The sequence below is a fragment of the Nerophis ophidion genome, linkage group LG08 (assembly GCF_033978795.1).
Source record: "Nerophis ophidion isolate RoL-2023_Sa linkage group LG08, RoL_Noph_v1.0, whole genome shotgun sequence".
NCBI lineage: Eukaryota > Metazoa > Chordata > Actinopteri > Syngnathiformes > Syngnathidae > Nerophis > Nerophis ophidion.
Window position 1 is genome coordinate 69,212,632 of NC_084618.1, and position 23,516 is coordinate 69,236,147.

Consider the following 23,516-nt stretch of genomic DNA (forward strand, 5'->3'; position numbering starts at 1 on the left):
AACATGTAAAACTTTAATCATTTGTACACAACCCGGAAATATCTCGGATATGATAGGTGATGCTGAAAAAATAGACAAGAACATACATAACATCAAAATGAGTGCGGATGAAGTTCAAAAAGCTCCCAGTGGACAAAATATTCTCTCACATGACAAAAAACCTAACTATCTTGTAATAGCTAATCAAGAATTACAGATGATGACAGAACATTAGGAAGAAACATTTGAACATTTTACTTACGGGTGGGTATAATATTCATAAAGCTATATAAATCTGAACCTGTTACAAAGGCACTGAATTAAAAAAATTTACAAACACATTATACAAATAAAAGTTGAATATGTTTCCATAGAACAAACCACACTGGCGTTCCCCCTGGTGATGTGTTCAGCACCCTGACATTTATTTAAAAGCATTGCACAATCCCTGAGCTGTGGTTGTGCGTCAAAGCCTCAGTAGTTGAAGGGTCTCCCGTCATCGTGTGAGTAGTTGCTGTTGCTCTGGCCTTGGTTCCGAGCGTACGGATTCTGCTGAGGCCGATCCTGAGTGTACGGGTTGTTCAAAGGTCGCGAATCTGCATAGGGGTTGCTTGCGGCTCGAGTCTGGGCGTATGGGCTGGTCTGGTTGCGAGGACGCTGGTAGGGGCTGCCGCTCGTGTTGTCTGAGTGGTCATTGAGCCACTGCAATGAAAGGATCGTGTTTGTTTTACGTCAATGATTATTTCAGCACCGTTTCAGCACATTTTTGCAGGGTTTTTCCTCGCCTCTGTCGCAAAACACTGATACTTTTCACCAAAAAAGAAAGGATTTTTCCCACTTGTTTAGGCTCTAGAGTAGTGGTTCTCAAATGGGGGTACGCGTACCCCTGGTGGTACTTGAAGGTATGCCAACGGGTACGTGAGATTTTTCAAAAATATTCTAAAAATAGCAACGATTCAAAAATCCTTTAGAAACATATTTATTGAATAATACTTCAACAAAATATGAATGTAAGTTCATAAACTGTGAAAAGAAATGCAACAATGCAATATTCAGTGTTGATTGCTAGATTTTTTTTGTGGAACATGTTCCATAAATATTGATGTTAAAGATTTATTTTTTTGTGAAGAAATGTTTAGAATTAAGTTCATGAATCCAGATGGATCTCTACTACAATCCCCAAAGAGGGCACTTTAAGTTGATGATTACTTCTATGTGTAGAAATCTTTATTAATGATTGAATCACTTGTTTATTTTTCAACAAGTTTTTAGTTTTTTTTTTCCCAAATAGTTCAAGAAAGACCACTACAAATGAGCAATATTTTGCACTGTTATACAATTTAATAAATCAGTAACTGATGACATAGTACTGTATTTTACTTATGTATCTCTTTTTTCACGAAAAAATGCTTTGCTCTGATTAAGGGGTACTTGAAATAAAAAAAATGTTAACAGGGGGTACATCAATGAAAAAAGGTTGAGAACCACTGCTCTAGAGGCCATAGTTGCCACAGACGTGGACAGCTCCTTTTAGGTCTTATTTCCCAAATTGTGTACACTACTGAATTGGGGTCTTATGGCCCTTATGTGGACACTTATACTGCTATCTGGTGGTGTCAGAAGAGTATAACATACAATGGAATTTGCAAAAAAAAGTGTAAAAATAAGAATTAGCATGTCACTAAACATGACGTACACGTTTGTTACTTAAGGACTAAGTACATCAAATAAAAAGATGATTAGTTTTTTATTCTAATTAGGGTCCAATAAGCCCAAATAGCAAAGAGAAATAAAACAAGCATGTAAACAAACAGATTGGGCCTTAAGAAGTTCGATGACAAAAATGCCATATTTGGTTTTGTTTACAATAAGACTAAAAAAAAGATGTTTAAAAAACAAACTCTACCAAAAGAATCAATGTACGAATTAATATCACTTTTAAAATGATCCAATATTTACTATCATGGAAAGCAGTTGAATCATGAAAATATACATTTTTTGATTACATTAGCCGCTATTTATAGTGAAGCCCAATAAAATATATGTCAAAAATAACATAAAAAGTAAAATAATATAAATAAATACTTTCATATTTTGAAAAAGGGTGCACTTTTTTGGTAATTTAACTTTTAGTCCATGGCACAATAAATGTCAGTAAAATATAATTAAATAAAAACTGTAAATAAATAAATGTATGTATATATATATATATATATATATATACATATATATATATATATATATGTATATATATATATATATATATATATATATATATATATATATATATATATATATATATATATATATACATATATATATGTGTGTATATATATATACATATATATATATATATATATATATGAAGCCACCTCTCCTGAAAATGATCTGTCTATGGTACACTTATTAATGATGAAAAATGATATCTTTTTGCGATTAAATAGTTTAATTGTTTGACAGCCCCAGTTTATTAAAGTTAACCACTGCCACTACTACTTTTTTTTCAAATAAAAAAACAATAATAGTAGTGAAACATATTTAGATAAATACTGTCTATGGTACACTTATTAATGATGAAACATTATATCTAGCTGCGATTAATCGCGATTACATATTTTTATCGTTTGACAGCCCTAGTTATCTATATCAAAGTTAACTACTGTTACTTTATTTTAAAATAAAAAACAATAATAGTAGTGAAACATATTTAGATAAATACAGTAAATTAATAACTATTTCAAAATTAACAGAAACAACATAAAATACAGTATTTTTTTAAAGGAACTAAAGAATTAAAAAAATATTGTCTCTTAACAAAAAAATAAGGAAGAATAATAGCAGCGGAATCATGCAAATTAAATGTAAAACCTCAACATATTTACTGTGAGAAAAATATTTTTCGTTCATTCTTAAGAGACCCAGCATATAAGTAATAAATGAAAAAAAGTGCAACCACGTAGACTTACAGCCTGAACAAAAGATTTACTTTACATCATAGCTCCTAAAAAAAAAGTTGTATTAAAGTGCCTCGAAGCGTACCTGGTGGGTTGCTTAAGTTTTTTTTTACCTTTATCTTTGACTACTTTACTCACCGAACTCTTCCCCTCGGCCATCAAGTTGTGGCGGCCATTGCTCTGCGTCATCTCCAGATTGGTCCCGTTGTCCCAGGCGGTGGAGGCCGTGGCCCGCGGGATCCTGGGCACGCCACCGCTTGGGAAAGGTTTCAGGCCGTGGTCTGCTGATTCTGTCTTTACTGGCAAGGGCTGCCTGTTGGCTGGGAGGCTGTCAACCAGCGGGTGCTTATCATTATAGGAGTGGCCCAATTCGTGATTCTTCTCCGCGTTCGACCCCTTGTGTTTCTTGGACGTCTTCTCCGTGGATCTATCAGGACAAACAATTACAGTCAAAATATTGCAACAATGTGTATTGTTTCCATTGTAGTTTGCAGCGTCTCCAAAAGGTGAGCAGCTTTCATACATCAAACTTTTTTGTATTTTCTTTTAGAGCGGTTCAATTATTTTTGCCTTTATGATTTATTAATCGCCATCACTTTAAAATTAACAACGCAACTCATCCTCTTGTTTGCTATCGGGGTCGTTTCATGCCATCTGCTGGTTTACATGCATAAATCTCGAGAGCCCGAACATAAGACCACATGTTTTTTTTTCTTTAACTTTGCTATAGTGGAAACATACTGTCCTATGTTTGGGTCAATATGGTAACTGAGAATCAATTCCTGCACATAATCATGCAGAAAAACCTCCCCAGGTCACTGGTGAGTGTGAGTGACCGGAAGAAAAGTTAGGCGTCACCTTTTGGTTCACGCGTACGAATCCTTTTATAAGACATTTTTTGGGGAAAAAAATAACTAGAAGTCTAGCATTATGAATCCTTACATTATGAATGGAGGCCAACTTTTTAGGAGGAAAATATCTGCAGTCTAGTATTATACATTTCTATATTACAAATATAAGACACCTTTTTGGGGGAGAAAATACCTAGTAGTCTTGTATTATGAATACCCAATTTCACAAATATAAGATAACTTTTTTTAAGGGAAATTACGTAGTAATTTTGCATTATAAATCCTTATATTATATCCCTATATTACAAATATAAGACCATTTTTGGGGGGGACAATACCTAGTAAAATACTAATCTTATTTTATGAATCCCTACATTACAAAAATTGGAGGACTTTTTTACGGGAAAAATACCCAGTAGTCTAGTATTGTGAATGTCTATATTAAAAACATGAGGCCACTTTTTAGGGGGAAAATACCTTGTCGTCTTTTAGTATGAATCCCTAAATTACAAATACAAGAATATTTTTAGGAGAAAACACGTAGTAGTCTTGTATTATGAATCCTTATATTATAGCCCTATATTACGAATATAACACCATTTTTGGTGGAAAAAAACCTAGTAAAATACTTAGTAATCTTATTTAATGAATCCCGATATTACGAAAATTGGAAGACTTTTTTTACGGGAAAAATACCCAGTAGTCAAGTATTATGAATGTCCATATTACAAATATAAGGCAACTTTGGGGGGGGGGGGAATATCTAGTAGTCTTTGACTTGAATTCAAGATAAATGATTCAAATTGTTTTCAGTATATAAAGACATTCAGGATAAAATTTATCAGAAACTGTTTTCATTCAAATTTGATACTTGATTGATTTAGAGCATGGGTGTCAAACTCTGGCCCGCGGGCCAAATTTGGCCCGCCGTTTAATTAAATTTGGCCCTTGAGGCAATATCAAATTAACATTAGAGCTGGCCCGCCGGTAACACCACATTCACCGCTAATACTCATACTTGCCAACCATCCCGATTTTCCCAGGAGACTCCCGAAGTTTAGTGCCCTTCCCGAAAATCTCCCTGGGCAACCATTTTCCCGATTTCCACCCGGACAACAATATTGGGAGCGTGCCTTAAAGGCACTGTCCTCTACATGTCGTCACGTCCTCTTTTCCTCCATATAAACAGCTTACTGGCCAAGTCACATAATATATGCGGCTTTCACACACAAATACTTGGTCAACAGCCATACAGGTCACACTGAGGGTGGCGGTATAAACAACTTTAACGTCGTTACAATAATGCGCCACACTGTGAACCTACACCAAAGAAGACTGACAAAACACATTTCAGGAGAACACCCGCACCGTAACACAACATAAACACAACAGAACAAATACCCAGAACCCCTTGCAACACTAACTCTTCCGGAATGCTACAATATACACCATGCTGCCCTATTTAAGCCTTGCTTGTTCAATATTCATTGTAAAACTTGTTTGGGTCCCTATTAAAAGGTTAATTTGTTCAACCTTGGCCCGCAGCTTTGTTCAGTTTTAAAGTTTGGCCCACTCTATATTTGAGTTTGACACCCCTGATTTAGAGGAAAAACCTGGTAGTCTAGTATCCGAATCCCTATAATACAAATACAAGACAACGTTTGGGGGGAAATATGTAGTCATCTAGTACTATGAGTCCCTATATTACAAATATAAGACAATGTTTTTTTGGGGGAAATACCTCGTAGTCTTGTATTAAAAAACCCTATATCACGAATATAAGACACATTTTTTGTGGAAAATACCTACTAATATTGTAATATAAATTCCTATTTTAAGAATATGAGAATACTTTTTTTATGGGAAAATACCTAGTAGTCTTGTATTATGAATCCTTAAATTACAAATATAAGAATATTTTTAGGGGAAAATACCTAGTAGTCTTGTATTATGAATCCTTATATTATAGCCCTATATTGCAAATATAAGATAACTTTTGTAAGGGAAGAATACCTGGTAAAATACCTTTATTATGATTATTATCAATATCAGGTACTGTAGTTTTCATTAGATAACAATAAACAAAACAAATTCAGGATAAAATAACAACAGGTAGGTTTTTTTTTTTCATTACACGATAATACATGAATGAATCCAAGATAAATGATATCAGAAACTAGGGGTTTCATTCAAATTGTTTTTTTTTTAGTACATAACTCGGTTGGTAGAGCAGCCGTGCCAGGAACTTGAGGGTTGCAGGTTCGATTCCCGCTTCCGTCATCCTAGTCACTGCCGTTGTGTCCTTGGGCAAGACACTTTACCCACCTGTTCCCAGTGCCACCCACACTGGTTTAAATGTAACTTAGATATTGGGTTTCACTATGTAAAGCGCTTTGAGTCACTAGAGAAAAGCGCTATATAAATATAATTCACTTCACTTCACTTCACATAGAGACCTTCAGGAGAAAAGTTATCAGAAACTGTTTTCAATCAAATTTGATACTTGATTGACTTAGGGGAAAAACCTGGTAGTCTGGTATCATGAATCCCTATAATACAAATAAAAGACAATGTTTTGGGGGAAATAACTAGTCATCTAGTACTATGAGTCCCTATATTACAAATATAAGACAACATTTTTGAGGGAAAATACTTCGTAGTCTTGTATTTTAAATGCCTATATCACAGATATAAGACATGTTTTGTGGAAAATACCTACTTGTCTTGTAATATAAATTCCTATATTACAAATATAGGAATACTTTTTTTATGGGAAAATACCTAGTCTTGTATTATGAATCCTGATATTCTAAATGTAAGATTACTTTTTAGGGGACAAATACCTATTAGTCTTGTATTCAGGTCAGTCTGGGAACTGAGAATCAATTCTTGCACAGAATCATGAAGTGTGAGTGATGGGAAGAAAAGCTTCCCTGGGATTTGCATGTGCGAATCCATATTATACAAATATAAGATGGCTTTTGTTGTGGTAAAATACCTAGTAGTTGTGTGTTTGTGTCAGTATGGTAACTGAGACTCAATTCTTGCACAGAGTCATGAAAAAGAAGTCATCGTTGTGAGTGGCAGGAAGAAAAGCTCGCCAACTGCTTGTTTTATTTAGGCTAATAGGGGGCTAACTGGGTTACCATGGCCGATACAACTCACTTGCAAGACATGACGATCAGAGTGATGGTCGAGATGAGCAACAGTCCTCCTAACACGGAGCCGACAACCACCAACGCCAGCTGCCATGCTAACGAACAGGCAATAGGACGTTATAGCACACAGTGCAGCTTACTGTTACGCTAGACAACACATGTAGCGACTGTTTCACTCACTTTCGTTGCAGTTAAAACCAGAATGACCGTATGGACAACTGAAAGAAAAGATAATAATGCATTGTTATTATCGTTAATAATGATATTATTTAAGACAATAAAGCTACTTACTCCATACAATGTCGAGTTCCGTTTGGTTTCTGGCCACTTGGACAAGCTGCAGATGTAGAACAGTTGGAAATGAGATTTGAAAAGATGCACTACCTCAGGGGTCTCAGACACGCGGCCCGCGAGACGTTATTTTGCGGCCCCCACCTTAATATGAAAGTTTAATGTTAGTGCGGCCCGCAAGTTTTATATGAATGGCGCTTGACAGCGTTGTGTTATTTGGGTCCAAAATGGCTCTTTCAACGTTTTTGGTTGCCTTCCCCTGCATTAGTGGAAAAGCGGAAAATGAGTGAAAGCGACAGAGACGTTGCCATGGAGACGAGGGTTTTCTTACGTTCCTGGCTGCTGTCACACCGCGACACCTGTCCATCAGTAATAACCTTCCCCGATAACCTGCACCAATTCAAACCGTTATTTGTTTTTTTATTGTTTAATTTGCATTGCCTCACACGATAAAAACTACATACATTTCTATACAACACTCCGGGAGCAGTCACTTTTTTGCGCTCGCTATTAACCACCGGCCGCCGTGTTGCTGTAGGGAGGAAATAACATTATTCTCTGTGCGTCACCTAAATACAAATATATTCCACAACCCTAAACATGTCTTTTTCAAACCCTGCAGTTAAGAGAAAGGTTAGTGATGCGCAAAGACAATTCCGGGAAAAGTGAGTGATGCAATATTTCTTTGTTGAGCACAGGGGCACCCCGACGTGTTTTATTTGCACAGAGAAAGTTGCGGTGCACAAGGGATGCAAGTTGAAACGTCATTATACAACTAGACATGCTGAGGAGTATGCAACATATTTTTTTAAATATTTTCCTGCGGCCAAGCCTCACCCAGACTCTGCATCCTGTGGCCCCCAGGTAAATTGAGTTTGAGACCCCTGCACTACCTTTTTGTCAGTCAATCAGGTGTACTTACCGACACACATCCTCTCGCTGAAGTCGGTGTAAATGTAACCCGCCGCACAGGTGCACTCAAAGAAGCCTTCTTTGGCCGAACACGACGACGTTTCCTTCTCACAGGGGTTCTTAAGACACAGGTCGGTCTCTGCAAACGACGAGAAAAGAAATGACCGTATTGACACAGATATAAGATGAGGACTTGGGGGTGGGGGATAACGTACTAAGAAATATGGAATTGGCCAGAATGCAGTCGGCGCATTTGGAAGCATTCGCCATGATGTCATCAAACATCTGTGTCGTGATGGGTTGAGTCACGAAGAAAAAGAGCTCTACAGTCGCGTCGACGCCGCTTGAATTTGATCGCTTGTTTTCCAAGCGCCTGTGCAGACATAATGACATTATAATGGTTTTGTTTATTTTGAACATAAATGACAAGGACAAAATATAAATATGTTTTATAGTAAAGTTTTAGTCAAATAACAAATATGTAAATAATAAAGGAGTAAAAATTGACAGAATAATGACATTATAATGGTTTTGTTTATTTTGAACATAAATGACAAGGACAAAATATAAATATGTTTTATAATAAAGTTTTAGTCAAATAACAAATAAGTAAATAATAAAGGAGTAAAAATTGACAGAATAAGGACATTATAATGGTTTTGTTTATTTTGAACATAAATGACAAGGACAAAATATAAATATGTTTTATAGTAAAGTGTTAGTCAAATAACAAATAAGTAAATAATAAAGGAGTAAAAATTGACAGAATCATTGTAAACACAAAAAACACACTATTGTAGGATATATGATAAACATTACTTGATTTGGATAGTGAAATACAGGAGTAAAAACTGTCAAAACCATTGTTTAACAAATAAATAAACATAACATAGCCAGATAATAGGTACCACCTTGTTATTACATTGTATGATGATTTCAGGGTTAATGATATCAGGTATTGTGGTTCTCATTAAATTACAATAAACGAAAAAAATCCAAAATAAATAACAGATGGTAACTGTTGTTTTCATTACACAATAACACATGAATGAATCCAAGATGAATGATATCCGAGAATAAAGTTGTCAATCTAAATTGTATGCAGTACATGAAGAAATTCAGGATAAAAGTTGTTTTCATTTAAATTTGATACATGAAAGAGTTCAGGGTAAATGATCACAGATACTATTATTCTCATTAAATGATAATAAATTATTCCAGGTAAAATATATTTGATTTTAATAAACATAATTCATTATTGAAATTGGATAAGATAAGATACTGTAAATGGTTTTCATCAAAAAATAAATGGAAAAAAAAACAGCAAATTTGATCAGATACTGAAGTTTTTTTCATTAATAAATGAATGCATTCAGGAGACATGATAATAGAGATTGTTGTTTTCATTAAAAATTGATACATGAATGAATTTACGATAAATGACAACGGGTGCTGTTGTTTTCATCCCAAAAAACTCATACATGAATAACTTCAGGATAAATGGTATCAGATACTGTAATTCTTCTCATATAACAATACATTAATTAATCCAGGGCATTATATCAGATACTGTGGTTTTCATTAAACAATATTACCTGAATTTGAGACAAATTACATTCGATGAAGTGATTTTCGATAAACAATAATAAATCAATACATTTGGATACATTATGTCATATACTGTGCTGTGTTTTTTTATTAACCAATAAATGAACCCATTCAGGCTAAATGATATGAAATACATTGGTCTTTATTGCTCAATGATAAATTAATGCATTCAGGATATCGTAAATTAAAAATCATACTGTGGTTTTCATCAAAATAATTCATTGGGAATTAAGGATAACTGACATTAGATGCTGTGGTTTTCATGAAACAATGATAAGTGTGTGACTTTAGAATTAATTAAATGGTGAAAGTGTTTGGCAACTTACTTGAGTTCCAGCACCGTACTGTTACTGAAGCCATATTGGTCCATGAATGAAAGCCACAGCTGTGTTATGGAGAGAGAATATATATTTTAGGTTAACTTTGACTTCATCTCACACACTCAAATGGATGACGCCACTGTTTATATGATGTACAGTAATATTTCTGACCTTGTTCAAAATGTTAAGTGTAAACAAACCAATACACTATGCGGTGGCTCTGTAAGCAAACTCTGTCAGATTGACTTGAATTTTCTCACACAGCTCTACAAAACCCCCACAGGGGTTGAGTTCAATCACCACCAAATTTGGCACACACCTTTAAGGAACTGTCAGCACATGTGTGTCAAATTTGAGTCAGATTGGCAAAAAAAACACAAAATGTGTCATTGACCATTTCTGCAATGACTGTAACACTTAAAAAATGTCTTGTTTTCATCAAAAATAATTCATGCAAAGTCTGCTCTTCAATTCAGAGATGTGGTTGGGCATGTACGGCATGGGAGAGCAGGACTCAGATTCATCCCAAAAACTCCCCGATGGCACAAAGCAACATCAAAGCAGAAGAGACGGCTAGTAGTAGAGGAAGTCAGGAGACAGGAGGAGTGAGAGCGACATGCTAAAGTCGTCTCAATGGCCAAGCAGGGGAGATGGACCAACTGGGAAAGCCTGGAGAAGAAAAAGCTCAACTGGTATGACATCTGGCAGATGCAGGGAGCACGGCTGAGTTTTATCATCAAAGCCACGTACAACCTGCTACCGTCCCCCCTAAATATGAAAACCTGGTACGGAGAAGATCCCGCCTGTTCCCTGTGTCAAGTACCTGCATCTCTGAGACATATCCTATCAGGGTGTACTATAAGTCTCACCCAAGGACACTATACTTGGCGGCATAACCAAGTACTCAGAGAGCTTGCATTAACACTGGAACAGAGGCGAACCACCACAAACAATCTCCCACAAACAACAGCAGGAAAAGTCCATTTCACACATTTTGTACCAGCTGGCCAACATCAAGTGTCAAACGACACCAAATAACGCAAGCATCCTGCAGTCGGCCCGAGATTGGTAATTGGAAGTAGACCTCGATAAAAAGCTTGTGTTTCCCCCAGAAATAATGGCTACAACACTCCGGCCAGACATGGTCCTGTGGTCTCCATCAGCAAAGCTGGCTTATGTCGTGGAGCTGACAGTACCATGGGAAGAAGGGGTTGAAGAGGCTTACGAGAGGAAAAGAAACAAATATTCTGACCTGGCAGCTAAAGCATCCCAGAACGGCTGGAAGACCAACATTTTCCCAGTAATGGGATGCAGGGGATTTATTGCCACATCTACCATCAGTCTGTTGAGGAAAATGGGGGTGAAGGGATGCTCCCTCCAACAGGCTATCAAGTCCATGTCAAATGCTGCCGAAAAAGCCAGCAACTGGCTCTGGATTAAGCGCAAGGACCCCAACTGGGCGGTAGAATAAGAGACAATGGTATGCGGTCAGGCTTAGGCCTGACTCAGGGAAAAGGACGACCCTGCCATGCATAGTCCGACAGGATATGGAGGGTATGGCAAGGAGGGGGGGTGTATCTGGGACGCTAGGTACACCGTTGAGCCCTCTGGAGACGTCGTGGGTTTCAAATCAACGAAACGTCGATGAAGCACGGTGCCCACCCGAAGACCCCAATGACATACTTACCCTCCCTTTCACCACTCCACACCGACTGCTACCGTCAAGACTGTTCCTACTTTCCAAAGGCATTGAAACATCTAGTTCTATTTGCTTCACTTCATTACATGCTAGCATGTCTTCCAGTGCATTCTTGACCAACACCCATAGGAGGCATCACAAATGTCATTTATCTTCATGACTATAAATGTTTAAAACCCAAACAACTATGTTGAATATTGGTGGTTCCACAGTACAAGAAACAAACAAACCTGTGCAGTAATTTCCTTTGAGGCGTGGGCAAATGCGTCTGATGTTTTGGTTGCCATTTCCTCAACATAGGTTAATTTGGGCACCTGCAGTTGTCCAGGGAAAACTTGAGCTGAAATAAAACAAATTGACAAAAACATTGGTTTATTGATCGTAAGGAAATATTGTACTGATCTGAATGTAACACATATCTTAGTATTTTGTTATCAGAACAAAGACAGGTTGTCTTATATAGATAGATAAATTTGGGGTCTTGAGATTTAAAACTTGCCAACCAACAGATTGAGCTATTTGGGTTTCAAATACATTCTTAATTTTCAAAAATCGATTTTATTTACTATTTAAATTTATATATATATATATATATATATATATATATATATATATATATATATATATATATATATATATATACATATATATGTATATATATATATCCATCCATTTCCTACCGCTTATTCCCTTTGGGGTCATGGTGGGCGCTGGTGCCTATCTCAGCTACAATCGGGCGGAAGGCGGCGTACACCCTGGACAAGTCACCACCTCATCGCAGGGCCAACACAGATAGACAGACAACATTCACACTCACATTCACACACTAGGGTGTGAATGTGTTAGTGTTGCCAATCAACCTATCCCCAGGTGCATGTATGTATGTATATATATATATATATATATATATATATATATATATATATATACACGTATGGACGTAGACCCAAACTTAAACAAGTTAAAAAACTTATTTGGGTGTTACCATTTAGTGGTCAATTGTATGGAATATGTACTGTACTGTGCAATCTACTAATAAAAGCTTTAATCAATCAATCAATAAACTTATTTTTTATTTTAAGAATCCATTTTTAAAATCAGCCTTCCCGGTAAGTTCTATTCAGGTGTACTGGAGAGGAGGCTACGCCGGATAGTCGAACCTTGGATTCTGAAGAAACAGTGTGGTTTTCATCCTGGTCGTGGAACTGTGGACCAGCTCTATACTCTCGGCAGGGTTCTTGAGGGTGCATGGGAGTTTGCCCAACCAGTCTACATGTGCTTTGTGGACTTGGAGAAGGCATTCGACTGTGTCCCTCGGGAAGTCCTGTGGGGAGTGCTCAGAGAGTATGGGGTATCGGACTGTGTTATTGTGGCGGTCCGCTCCCTGTACGATCAGTGCCAGAGCTTGGTCCGCATTGCCGGCAGTAAGTCGAACACATTTCCAGTGAGGGTTGGACTCCGCCAAGGCTGTCCTTTGTCACCGATTCTGTTCATAACTTTTATGGACAGAATTTCTCGGTGCAGTCAAGGCGTTGAGGGGTTCCGGTTTGGTGGCTGCAGGATTAGGTCTCTTCTTTTTGCAGATGATGTGGTCCTGACGGCTTCATCTGGCCAAGATCTTCAGCTCTCACTGGATCGGTTCGCAGCCGAGTGTGAAGCGACTGGAATGGGGGTCAGCACCTCCAAGTCCGAGTCCATGGTTCTCGCCCGGAAAAGGCTGGAGTGCCATCTCCGAGTTGGGGAGGAGATCTTGCCCCAAGTGGAGGAGTTCAAGTACCTAGGAGTCTTGTTCACGAGTGAGGAAAGAGTGGTCCGTGAGATCGACAGGCGGATCAGTGCGGCGTCTTCAGTAATGCGGACGCTGTATCAATCTGTTGTGGTGAAGAAGGAGCTGAGGAGAAGTTGTTTGGGGGCACCTTTTGGATTGCATGTATGCATCTCGAGACAAGTGTTTAAATTAGAGGGAGAGTGAGGATGTTCTACAGGGGCCCCAAGCACACAGGGGCTCTTGGACTTTTGTAAAGTTTAACAATCTTTTTTTCTGTCAATTTAAAACTTGGATATGTAAGTAATATACACACAAAAAGCAACGTCATAAATGTTAATATAAAATTAATATAGCCGTGAAAGTTCAATAACAAGATCACTTGAATCTAAATAAAAATGATTCACACCCCGTATCAAAAATGCAAAATGGTTTGTTCCACGTGGATAACAACAAATCTGGCGTGAAACAAAGCTCACATTTTGGCATTCACACACAGCGCCAGCATTTTGGAGCAAGGATGAGGTGATAGAAGATATAATACAACAATTTGTGGCAGCATTGGAAAAAGCAATGGAAAAGTTTCACTGCCGAAGCTCGTAACTGTGGTGCACTCAAGGACCCCAAACTAAAGTTCGAAACAAAGGTGTCAACAGGTTTTAAAGACGGGGGTGATTTAACCCTGCTATTAATATAATCATAATGAAAATTATGAATTACTGTGACTTTTTTAACAATACCAAATTATTTAGGGAAGGTTATTCAGATATGTCTAGATATGTTAGTCACATCTTTCAAAAGTCAAAACCCTGATTAAAGTTTAACATGTGTTTTAAAAAGCTTGTTTCAACCATAATTTGTTGTGTAAACAAGTGGGTGTATAGGCCGACAATGTTGGGTTGCGGGTGCGATGTGGGGACCTTTACGACTTTTGTGTATGGGAGCCCAGTATTCTGTGCTACACTCCGTCTGTTTTGTTCTTTATAACTGTCATTGCTCGAAAAATTTTAAATGAATCAAAATAAATATTGTTATGAATTATTGACCTATTGAAGGCTCCAATTAATTAACGTCTAAATTTCACTGTAAAGTATTTTTTTGAGGAAAATGCATATTTGGTGTGCATAAAAAACATAGTTGTTTTTTTTAATAAAAAGGGCATGAAACAAACAAACAAACAAACAAAAATGTATAATCCACAAATAGATTTAAAATTGATCCTGAGATTTAGGTGTTGAAAGTAAAAAAAAAAGAAAACAGAAATGAATATATACAAACCCCGTTTCCATAAGAGTTGGGAAATTGTGTTAGATGTAAATATAAACAGAATACAATGATTTGCAAATTATTTTCAACCCATATTCATTCGAATATGCTACAAAGACAACATATTTGATTTTTAAACTAATAAACATTTTTTTTTTTTTTGTGCAAATAATCATTAACTTTAGAATTTGTTGCCAGCAACACGTGACAAAGAAGTTGGGAAAGGTGGCATTAAATACTGATAAAGTTGAGGAATGCTCATTATTTGGAACATCCCACAGGTGTGCAGGCTAATTCGGAATAAGTGGGTGCCATGATTGGGCATAAAAGTAGCTTCCATCACCAATTTGTAAGCAAATTGTTGAACACTTTTAAAACAACATTTCTCAATGAGCTATTGCAAGGAATTTAGGGATTTTACCACCTCCGGTCCGTAAAATCATCAAAAGGTTCAGAGAATCTGGAGAAATCACTGCACGTAAGCGATGATATTACGGACCTTTGATCCCTCAGGCTGTGATGCATCAAAAAAATGACATCAGTGTGTAAAGGATATCACCACATGGGCTCAGGAACACTTCAGAAAACCACTGTCAGTAACTACAGTTGGTCGCTACATCTGTAAGTGCAAGTTAAAATTCTACTATGCAAAGCAAAGCCCATTTATCAACAACATCCAGAAACGCTGCCGGCTTCGCTGGTCCCGAGCTCATCTAAGATGGACTGATACAAAGTGGAAAAGTGTTCTGTGGTCTGACGAGTCCACATTTCAAATTATATTTGGAAGCTGTGGACGTGGTGTCCTCCGGAACAAAGAGGAAATAAACTATCCGGATTGTTATAGGCGCAAAGTTCAAAAGCCAGCATTTGTGATGGTATGGGGGTGTATTAGTGCCCAAGGCATGTGTAACTTACACATATGTGAAGGCACCATTAATGCTGAAAGGTACATACAGGTTTTCGAGCAACATACTGTATGTTGTCATCCAAGAAACGGTTATCATGGACGCCCCTGTTTATTTCAGCAAGACAATGCCAAGCCACGTGTTACAACAGCGTGGCTTCGAAGTAAAAGAGTGCGGGTACTTTCCTGGCCCGCCTGCAGTCCAGACCTGTCTCCCATGGAAAATGTGTGGCGCATTATGAAGCGTAAAATACGACAGCGGAGACCCCGGATTGTTGAACGGCTGAAGCTCTACATAAAACAAGAATGGGAAAGAATTCCACTTTCAAAGCTTCAACAATTAGTTTCCTCAGTTTCCAAATTTCTATTGAGTGTCGTTAAAAGAAAAGGTGATGTAACACAGTGGTGAACATGCCCTTTCCCAACTACGTTGGCACGTTTTGCAGCCATGAAATTCAAAGTTAATTATTATTTGCAAAAAAAAAAAAAGTTTATGAGTTTGAACATCAAATATCTTGTCTTTGTAGTGCATTCAATTGAATATGGGTTGAAAACGATTTGCAAATCATTGTATTCCGTTTATTTTTACATCTAACACAATTTCCCAACTCATATGGAAACAGGGTTTGTATGTATATTAATACATACATATCACAAAATTTATTTCGCCTTTAAACAACGTGCCATTCATTTTCTACTGCTTGTCACTTATATATATATATATATATATATATATATATATATATATATATATATATATATATATACATATATTTGGGTTATTAATACTCACCACTCTGACAAGTGTCTCCATTGTGGATTTCCCCAGCCCTGCACAAGCATACAAACGTTTCGTTGGCACGAGCCTCACAGGTGCTCCCGGTGCCACAAGGGTGAGAGTCGCAAATACCTTCAAAGTGGACAAAAACCATTTATGCACTAATAGTACTAACAACACTTGCATGGATGTGTACGCTACGGCTCAAAGTACCTGGAACTTTTGTGGTCGGAGGAACTGTTGGAGGATTACTCGACGGAGCCACTGAATTTGGGGATGAAGGAAGAATGGATGGACTGACCGTGGTAGGTTCTGTAGAGTTAGTTGGGTCCGTGGCAGCGACTGCAGTAGGTTCTGTAAGGTTAGCTTGGTCCGCGGCAGCGACTGTAGTAGGTTCTGTAGGTTTGACATCAATTTGCAAATATCTGATTTAGTACTCAGAGCAATTGTTAGCATTCCAAAATTAGCGTTCAAGCTTTGCTAATTTTGCAGGTGTATACTTCAACGTCAAATATTTTGTTACTTCAATCAATCAATCAATGTTTATTTGTATAGCCCTAAATCACAAGTGTCTCAAAGGGCTGCACAAGCCACAACGACATCCGCGGTACAGAGCCCACATAAGGGCAAGGAAAAACTCACCCCAGTGGGATGTCGGGGACAGTGACTATGAGCAACCTTGGACAGTACCGCATATGTGGAAGACCGAAAGCAATGGATGTTGAGCGGGTCTAAAATGATATTGTGAAAGTCCAGTCCACTTGACAAATAACACCTGTTGACATAAGTATGCTAACTTTTTTAAGCTAATTTCATAGGTATTTACCACATATTTTGGTACTTTACACATGCTAATGTTAGCATGCTAGCATTTTCAACACATTTTTCAAGTACACACCTCGGAGTAATATATTTTGGCAGCTAGCGCATTCTGCAGTTTGCATTTCGGCATGCTATATTTTTTAGCTAATATAGCAGGTTACACCACAGTGTCATATATTTTGGTATTTCACTAATGCTTGCATGTTAGCATAATAGCTTTTTTTGTTGCTAATTTTGCAGGTAAATACTTCAACGTCAAATACTTTGTTACTTGACAAATAACACCTGATAACATGCTAACATTAGTATGCTAACTTTTTAAAGCTAATTTAATAGGTATCTACCACAGTCATATTTTGGTACTTGACGCATGCTAACGTTGGCATGCTAGCATTTTCAACACATTTTTCAAGTACACACCTCGGAGTAATATATTTTGGCAGCTAGCGCATGCTGCAGTTTGCATTTCGGCATGCTATATTTTTTAGCTAATATAGCAGGTTACACCACAGTGTCATATATTTTGGTATTTCACTAATGCTAGCATGTTAGCATAGTAGCTTTTTTTTGTTGCTAATCTTGCAGGTATATACTTCAACGTCAAATACTTTGTTGCTTGACAAATAACACCTGATAACATGCTAACATTAGTATGCTAACTTTTCAAAGCTAATTTCATGGGTACCTACCTCAGTCATATTTTGGTACTTGACGCATGCTAATGTTGGCATGCTAGCATTTTCAACACATTTTTCAAGTACACACCTCGGATTAATATATTTTGCATTTTATGCATTTCGGCATGCTATATTTTTAGCTAATTTTGCAGGTTACACCTCAGTGTCCTATATTTTGGTATTTCACTAATGCTAGCATGTTAGCATAATACTGTTAACAGGCCAGCTTTTTTATTTTTATTTTTTTAGATAATTTTGCTCATATTTTTTTTATTACGTGACGTTACCTGGCCAGCATGCTATGTCTTAACATTTAAGTTCGGCTTTGGCTCTTCAGCATTCACACAAAATGTTTACCAAGACCGCATTTCTTAGTTCTTTGAAAACAAAAATATGGTTTTGAAGGACAAAATGACCAAAATAGCCCTGACATTCTTTGAATTGTCTGTCTGTGGCCATCAGTCGAAAAAGTTTGGGCAACCCTGATTCACAATCATAGAAGAACACACTCTTTCCATACACAGTAGACCTGTTCAAAGGTGGAATAGATGTTCCAATAAAGGTACAAAATTAAACCTGCATCAGCTAAATATGTGTTAAAATCCAGCCTTAAAACCTAATCTTTACTACATAAAGCTGTCTTTTTCAAACCATACATTTATTCATTCAAAACGTTTGTCTTATTGAACGCAGCCTCGATTGTAAGCTAAGGATGTCCAACTTTTTTTGTATTTTATTTTTCATTTTTTATTGAACAACAAACATACATTTATAATGCACACAAAAGTCAAGGAACTTTCAACATCAGCAAAACATGTCAAGGAAAGAAAAGCAAATACAGATCGAGTATTAAATAATAATAATAAAAATAAATAAAAAAATAAAAAGACAAAAAGGGCTACCTAAATCACTTTAAATGTTTTTAACAAAGATATCAATTTAAAGTTATTTTTTACTCTTAATCATCCTCCAAAATTTGATTGATAACTGTAAACCATTAAGCCAATTAGAAAATGTAGGCCATAATAATACATTATTAGTAATAATAATCAAAACTAAAATAAAAGAATATATATATATATATATATATATATATGGCGTAACACTTTTTTAAAATTATCATTACTTTTTAATTTCATTGATGTATCTGTAAATACTATTTTGTTTCCCAGCTCTTTCTTTGTTGTTGTTGTTGTTTTTTTGTTTTTTTTGGGGGGGGGGGGGGTTATGTGTTATGGTTAAGATATAAACAAAAAAATATATTTTGAGATTTTAGGCAGACTACAGATGTATGATGTATGTAAATATGATGTAATGGATAGGAATGTCTAATGCTGGATGTCAATAAAAGTTACATGAAAATGATATTTTTCCGATTCAAAATGCTTCTGTATTCATTCAATACATAGGATTTCAGCAGGATCTACCCCAGTCTGCTGACTTGCTCGCAGGGTAGTAGTTTTTTTAAAAAAAGCTTTTATAATTTAAAGGACAATGTTTTATCAACTGATTGCAATAATGTACATTTGTTTTAACTATTAAACGCACCAAAAATATGACTTATTTAATCTTTGTGAAAACATTGGACACAGTGTGTTGTCAAGCTTATGAGATGCAATGCAAGTGTAAGCCACTGTGACACTATTGTTCTTTTTATTTTTATTTTTATAAATGTCTAATGATAATGTCAACGAGGGATTTTTAATCACTGCTATGCTGAAATTTTAACTAATATTGATACTGTTGTTGATAATATTCATTTTTGTTTCACTACTTTTGGTTTGTTCTGTGTCGTGTTTGTGTCTCCTCAATTGCTCTGTTTATTGCAGTTCTGAGTGTTGCTGGGTCGGGTTTGGTTTTGGAATTGGATTCCATTGTTATGGTATTGCTGTGTAGTGGTTTGTTGGAATGATAAAAAAAATAAAAAAATAAAAATATAAATAAATAAATGAAAAAAAATCTATTTAAAAAAAAATGACAATCGATCCAGGGTGTACCCCACCTTCCGCCCGATTGTAGCTGAGATAGGTACCAGCGCCCCCCAAAGGGAATAAGCGGTAGGAAATGGATGGATGGATTCTGAATCGCACAAAGTGAGAATCGCGATTCGTGTTCGAATCGATTTTTTCCCACACCTCTAATTTTTATGTTAAGGTCGTATATAAAAATACCAAATTTGAACTAATGCTAGGTCATTTACAACACACTGCCCCCTATTGAGGGGGAGTGGAAAGTTCAGCTTCATTTGACAACAGAAGTACATAACCAAAACATTAAAATTAAATCGTATACAAGGATGCTGTGGTAATTCCATTGAAAAGGGTGAAAATGTGCTTTTTGAACTGATTAAGGTTCAAAGCAAATAGAGCACTGAGTAAAGCAAACATTGTGTCCTGTCGGGAAGGGTGTGTAATGAATGGGACATTGGGTAAGTTTTGATTGTCTGTTATCAACACACTTGTCAAATATTTACAGTGTGAGCTTGTACTACCTATTTCTGATATAAATCATTTATAGAAGAGCAAGAAGACCATTTTATTCTTATCTTTTAGAAAACAGTCATCGTAATGTTTTTAATTGTTTTGGATGTGCTGGTAAAGTTAACAAGCACAATTAAACACGGCCAAAAAGGAGTGTATGTAATCCAAAAATGTCTCTATATTGCAGCAATTTACTGTTCATTTAGATACTAGATGGAATAATTCAATTTTAAAATAGTTAATACACCATGAATGAATAGGACACTAAATTGATCAATAACAAGATTAATGATGGATGAATGAAAAAACAACATTGTATACAATAAAAGCATCTATAGGAAAGCAAAATGAATGACTTATATTCAAAGTTACTTACTTTTACAGGCAGCGATGAGGCAAAGGACAAAGAGAAGTTTCAATTGTGGCCCCATGATGGAAGTAAAAAAGTCCTAAATGTAATAAAGTGAGAAGAGCTGTGAGTCTTCAATGGCCTCCAAGCTTGGCTGATGACGCAGACGACTTGAGTTCTGCTCACTTTTAATCATTTGCCACTCCTTCAAAGAGGCTGGAAATGTGTGCAAAAAAATAGTGGTAGCTTCCTGTATGCATAGCTGACATGTTCTTACGGCTTTGGGGCCACATATTTGACGTTTGACCCTTCAGTGGAAAAACAGCAACACAACACAACAGTTCCGTTGGAAATATGACAATTTGAAGAAAATCCAACATGTACAGTTTATGTTTACATTTTTGTGGTCGTTTGGAGCTTGCAGAGTCACTATCGCCGTTATTATGACGCTGTCATGGAGCAAACTAAGCACTGATTTTGCTGAAAAGGCAGATTTTTTACATACACCGACATTGTGGCTTCATTTTACCATAACATTTTTTAAAAACAATTAATGATAAATGTTTTTAAATGTACGTCTCTTATTAATGTATTTATTTTTAAATGTATTCATTTATCATTTTATGGAATTTATAAATACATTTTTGACAGCACCCACAAGGAAGAAAGAGTCCTATTTGAAGTTGATTCAATAATTTACACAAATACATAAAATGCATCCCATATTTCACTGTCAGTAACTACAGTTCGTCGCTACATCTGTAAGTGCAAGTTAAAACTCTACTCTGCAAAGCGAAAGGCATTTATCAACAACACCCAGAAACGCCGCCGGCTTTGCTGCGCCCGAGCTCATCTAAGATGGACTGATGCAAAGTGGAAAAGTGTTCTGTGATCTGACGAGTCTACATTTCTAATTGTTTGTGGAAACTGTGGACATTGTGTTCTGCGGACTAAAGAATAAAAGAACCATCCTCACTTTTATAAGCGCAAAGTTCAAAAGCCAGCATCTGTGATGGTATGGGGGTGTATTCGTGCCCAAGGCAAGGGTAACTTACACATCTGTGAAGGCACCATTAATGCTGAAAGGTACATACAGGTTTTGGAGCAACATATGTTGCCATCCAAGCAACGTCTTTTTCATGGACGCCCCTGCTTATTTATCATGTTAGACCCGCTCGACATCCATTGCTTTCGGTCCCCTAGAGGGAGGGGGGGCGGGGGGGGGGGGGGGTTGCCCACATCTGAGGTCCTCTCCAAGGTTTCTCATAGTCAGCATTGTCACTGGCGTCCCACTGGATGTGAATTCTCCCTGCCCACTGGGTGTGAGTTTTCCTTGCCCTTTTGTGGGTTCTTCCGAGGATGTTGTAGTCGTAATGGTTTGTGCAGTCCTTTGAGACATTTGTGATTTGGGGCTATATAAATAAACATTGATTGATTGATTGATTGATATTTCAGCAAGACAATGCCAAGCCCCATTCTGCACGTGTTACAACAGCGTGGCTTCTCAGTAAAAGAGTGCGGGTACTAGACTGGCCTGCTTGTAGTCCAAACCTGTCTCCCTTTGAAAATGTGTGGCGCATTATGGAGCGTAAAATACAACAACGGAGACCCCGGAAAGTGTTGAACAACTTAAGCTGTACACCAAGCAAGAATGGGAAAGAGTTCCGCCTGAAAAGCTTCAAAAATTGGTCTCCTAAGTTCCCAAACTTTTTACTGAGTGCTGTTAAAAGGAAAGGCACAATAATTTAAACAAATACATAAAATGCATCCCATATTTCAAAATATGACTAATTATTATCTAATAAAATGCATTTTTGTCTACTGTGTATTGTAGTCATTATGAATCGGACTATTAACATCCATCCAATTGTTTTACTATTATTGTTTTTGTTATCATGTACATGGATTTAAAAACCTTGTTATTCTTTGATGACTTATTACTAAATGTATACAAATATGTTGAAGACTGTATTTGTTTGAACTCCCACAGTAGATGATTGAAGGTTCCTTCATTCAAATGACATTTTATCAAGAAATGTATTTTTCCTAAAATATAAAAAAAATGTTATGTGCTAAAATAAATGGCTTGAGTTATTTTGAGCAAACATAACACTCTTTTTTTGTGCTTTTATGGATTTATAACAGTCCCTCTAGTTTTTATTTGACCCAGAGACAACCTCCTCAACAAACACTGATGGCGTTGTTATGGAAACCAGGTGGCCATTAAGCTCGGCTGGGACAAAGGTGCATAAAGTGACCTTTGCTTCATCAACGTCACACCAGATTATTCCATCTGGCCTCATAACAACAAAGTTATTGAGAAAAAAATAAAAGAATAATTCCGCACACACTGGAATGATCTTCTTCAACAAAAGTTAGTGAGGACTCTGTAGACATCCCATAATTCTTCATGTTGACCTGTTTTTTTTTGCTGATGTTTTTGCGACACCCATTTTTTTTTTACGCTGCTTTGACATCATAACGGAAAGTGGTGACAGGAAAAACAATGTCTAAAAATAACTGGGAGGTACAAAGAGATAAGATTAAAAAAATATGAACTCATTCAACAAAATTCCCATAATTTCATAAGGCAAACAAACATTTACAAAAAAATTATATTTTGGCATTATTTATATTATGGACTGTGGATGTTATTGTATATAAACTATATATATATATATATATATATATATATATATATAT

The 23,516-nt window shown here is 36.6% G+C and overlaps 1 protein-coding gene across 1 annotated transcript; it reads right to left on the minus strand.

Annotated features, from left to right (window-relative positions):
- Positions 1–21,000, minus strand: LOC133557122 (protein HEG homolog 1-like). The gene is made up of 12 exons (XM_061907366.1): positions 20,841–21,000; positions 16,699–16,881; positions 16,501–16,617; positions 12,003–12,112; positions 10,080–10,138; positions 8,361–8,518; positions 8,156–8,284; positions 7,234–7,279; positions 7,123–7,160; positions 6,950–7,037; positions 3,072–3,360; positions 1–681 (listed from the first exon to the last, which is right to left on the minus strand). Exons 1-12 carry the CDS (start codon positions 20,893–20,895, stop codon positions 454–456), a joined length of 1,500 nt encoding a protein of 499 aa, XP_061763350.1. The 5' UTR covers positions 20,896–21,000; the 3' UTR covers positions 1–453.
- Between the last annotated feature and the right edge of the window lie 2,516 nt (positions 21,001–23,516).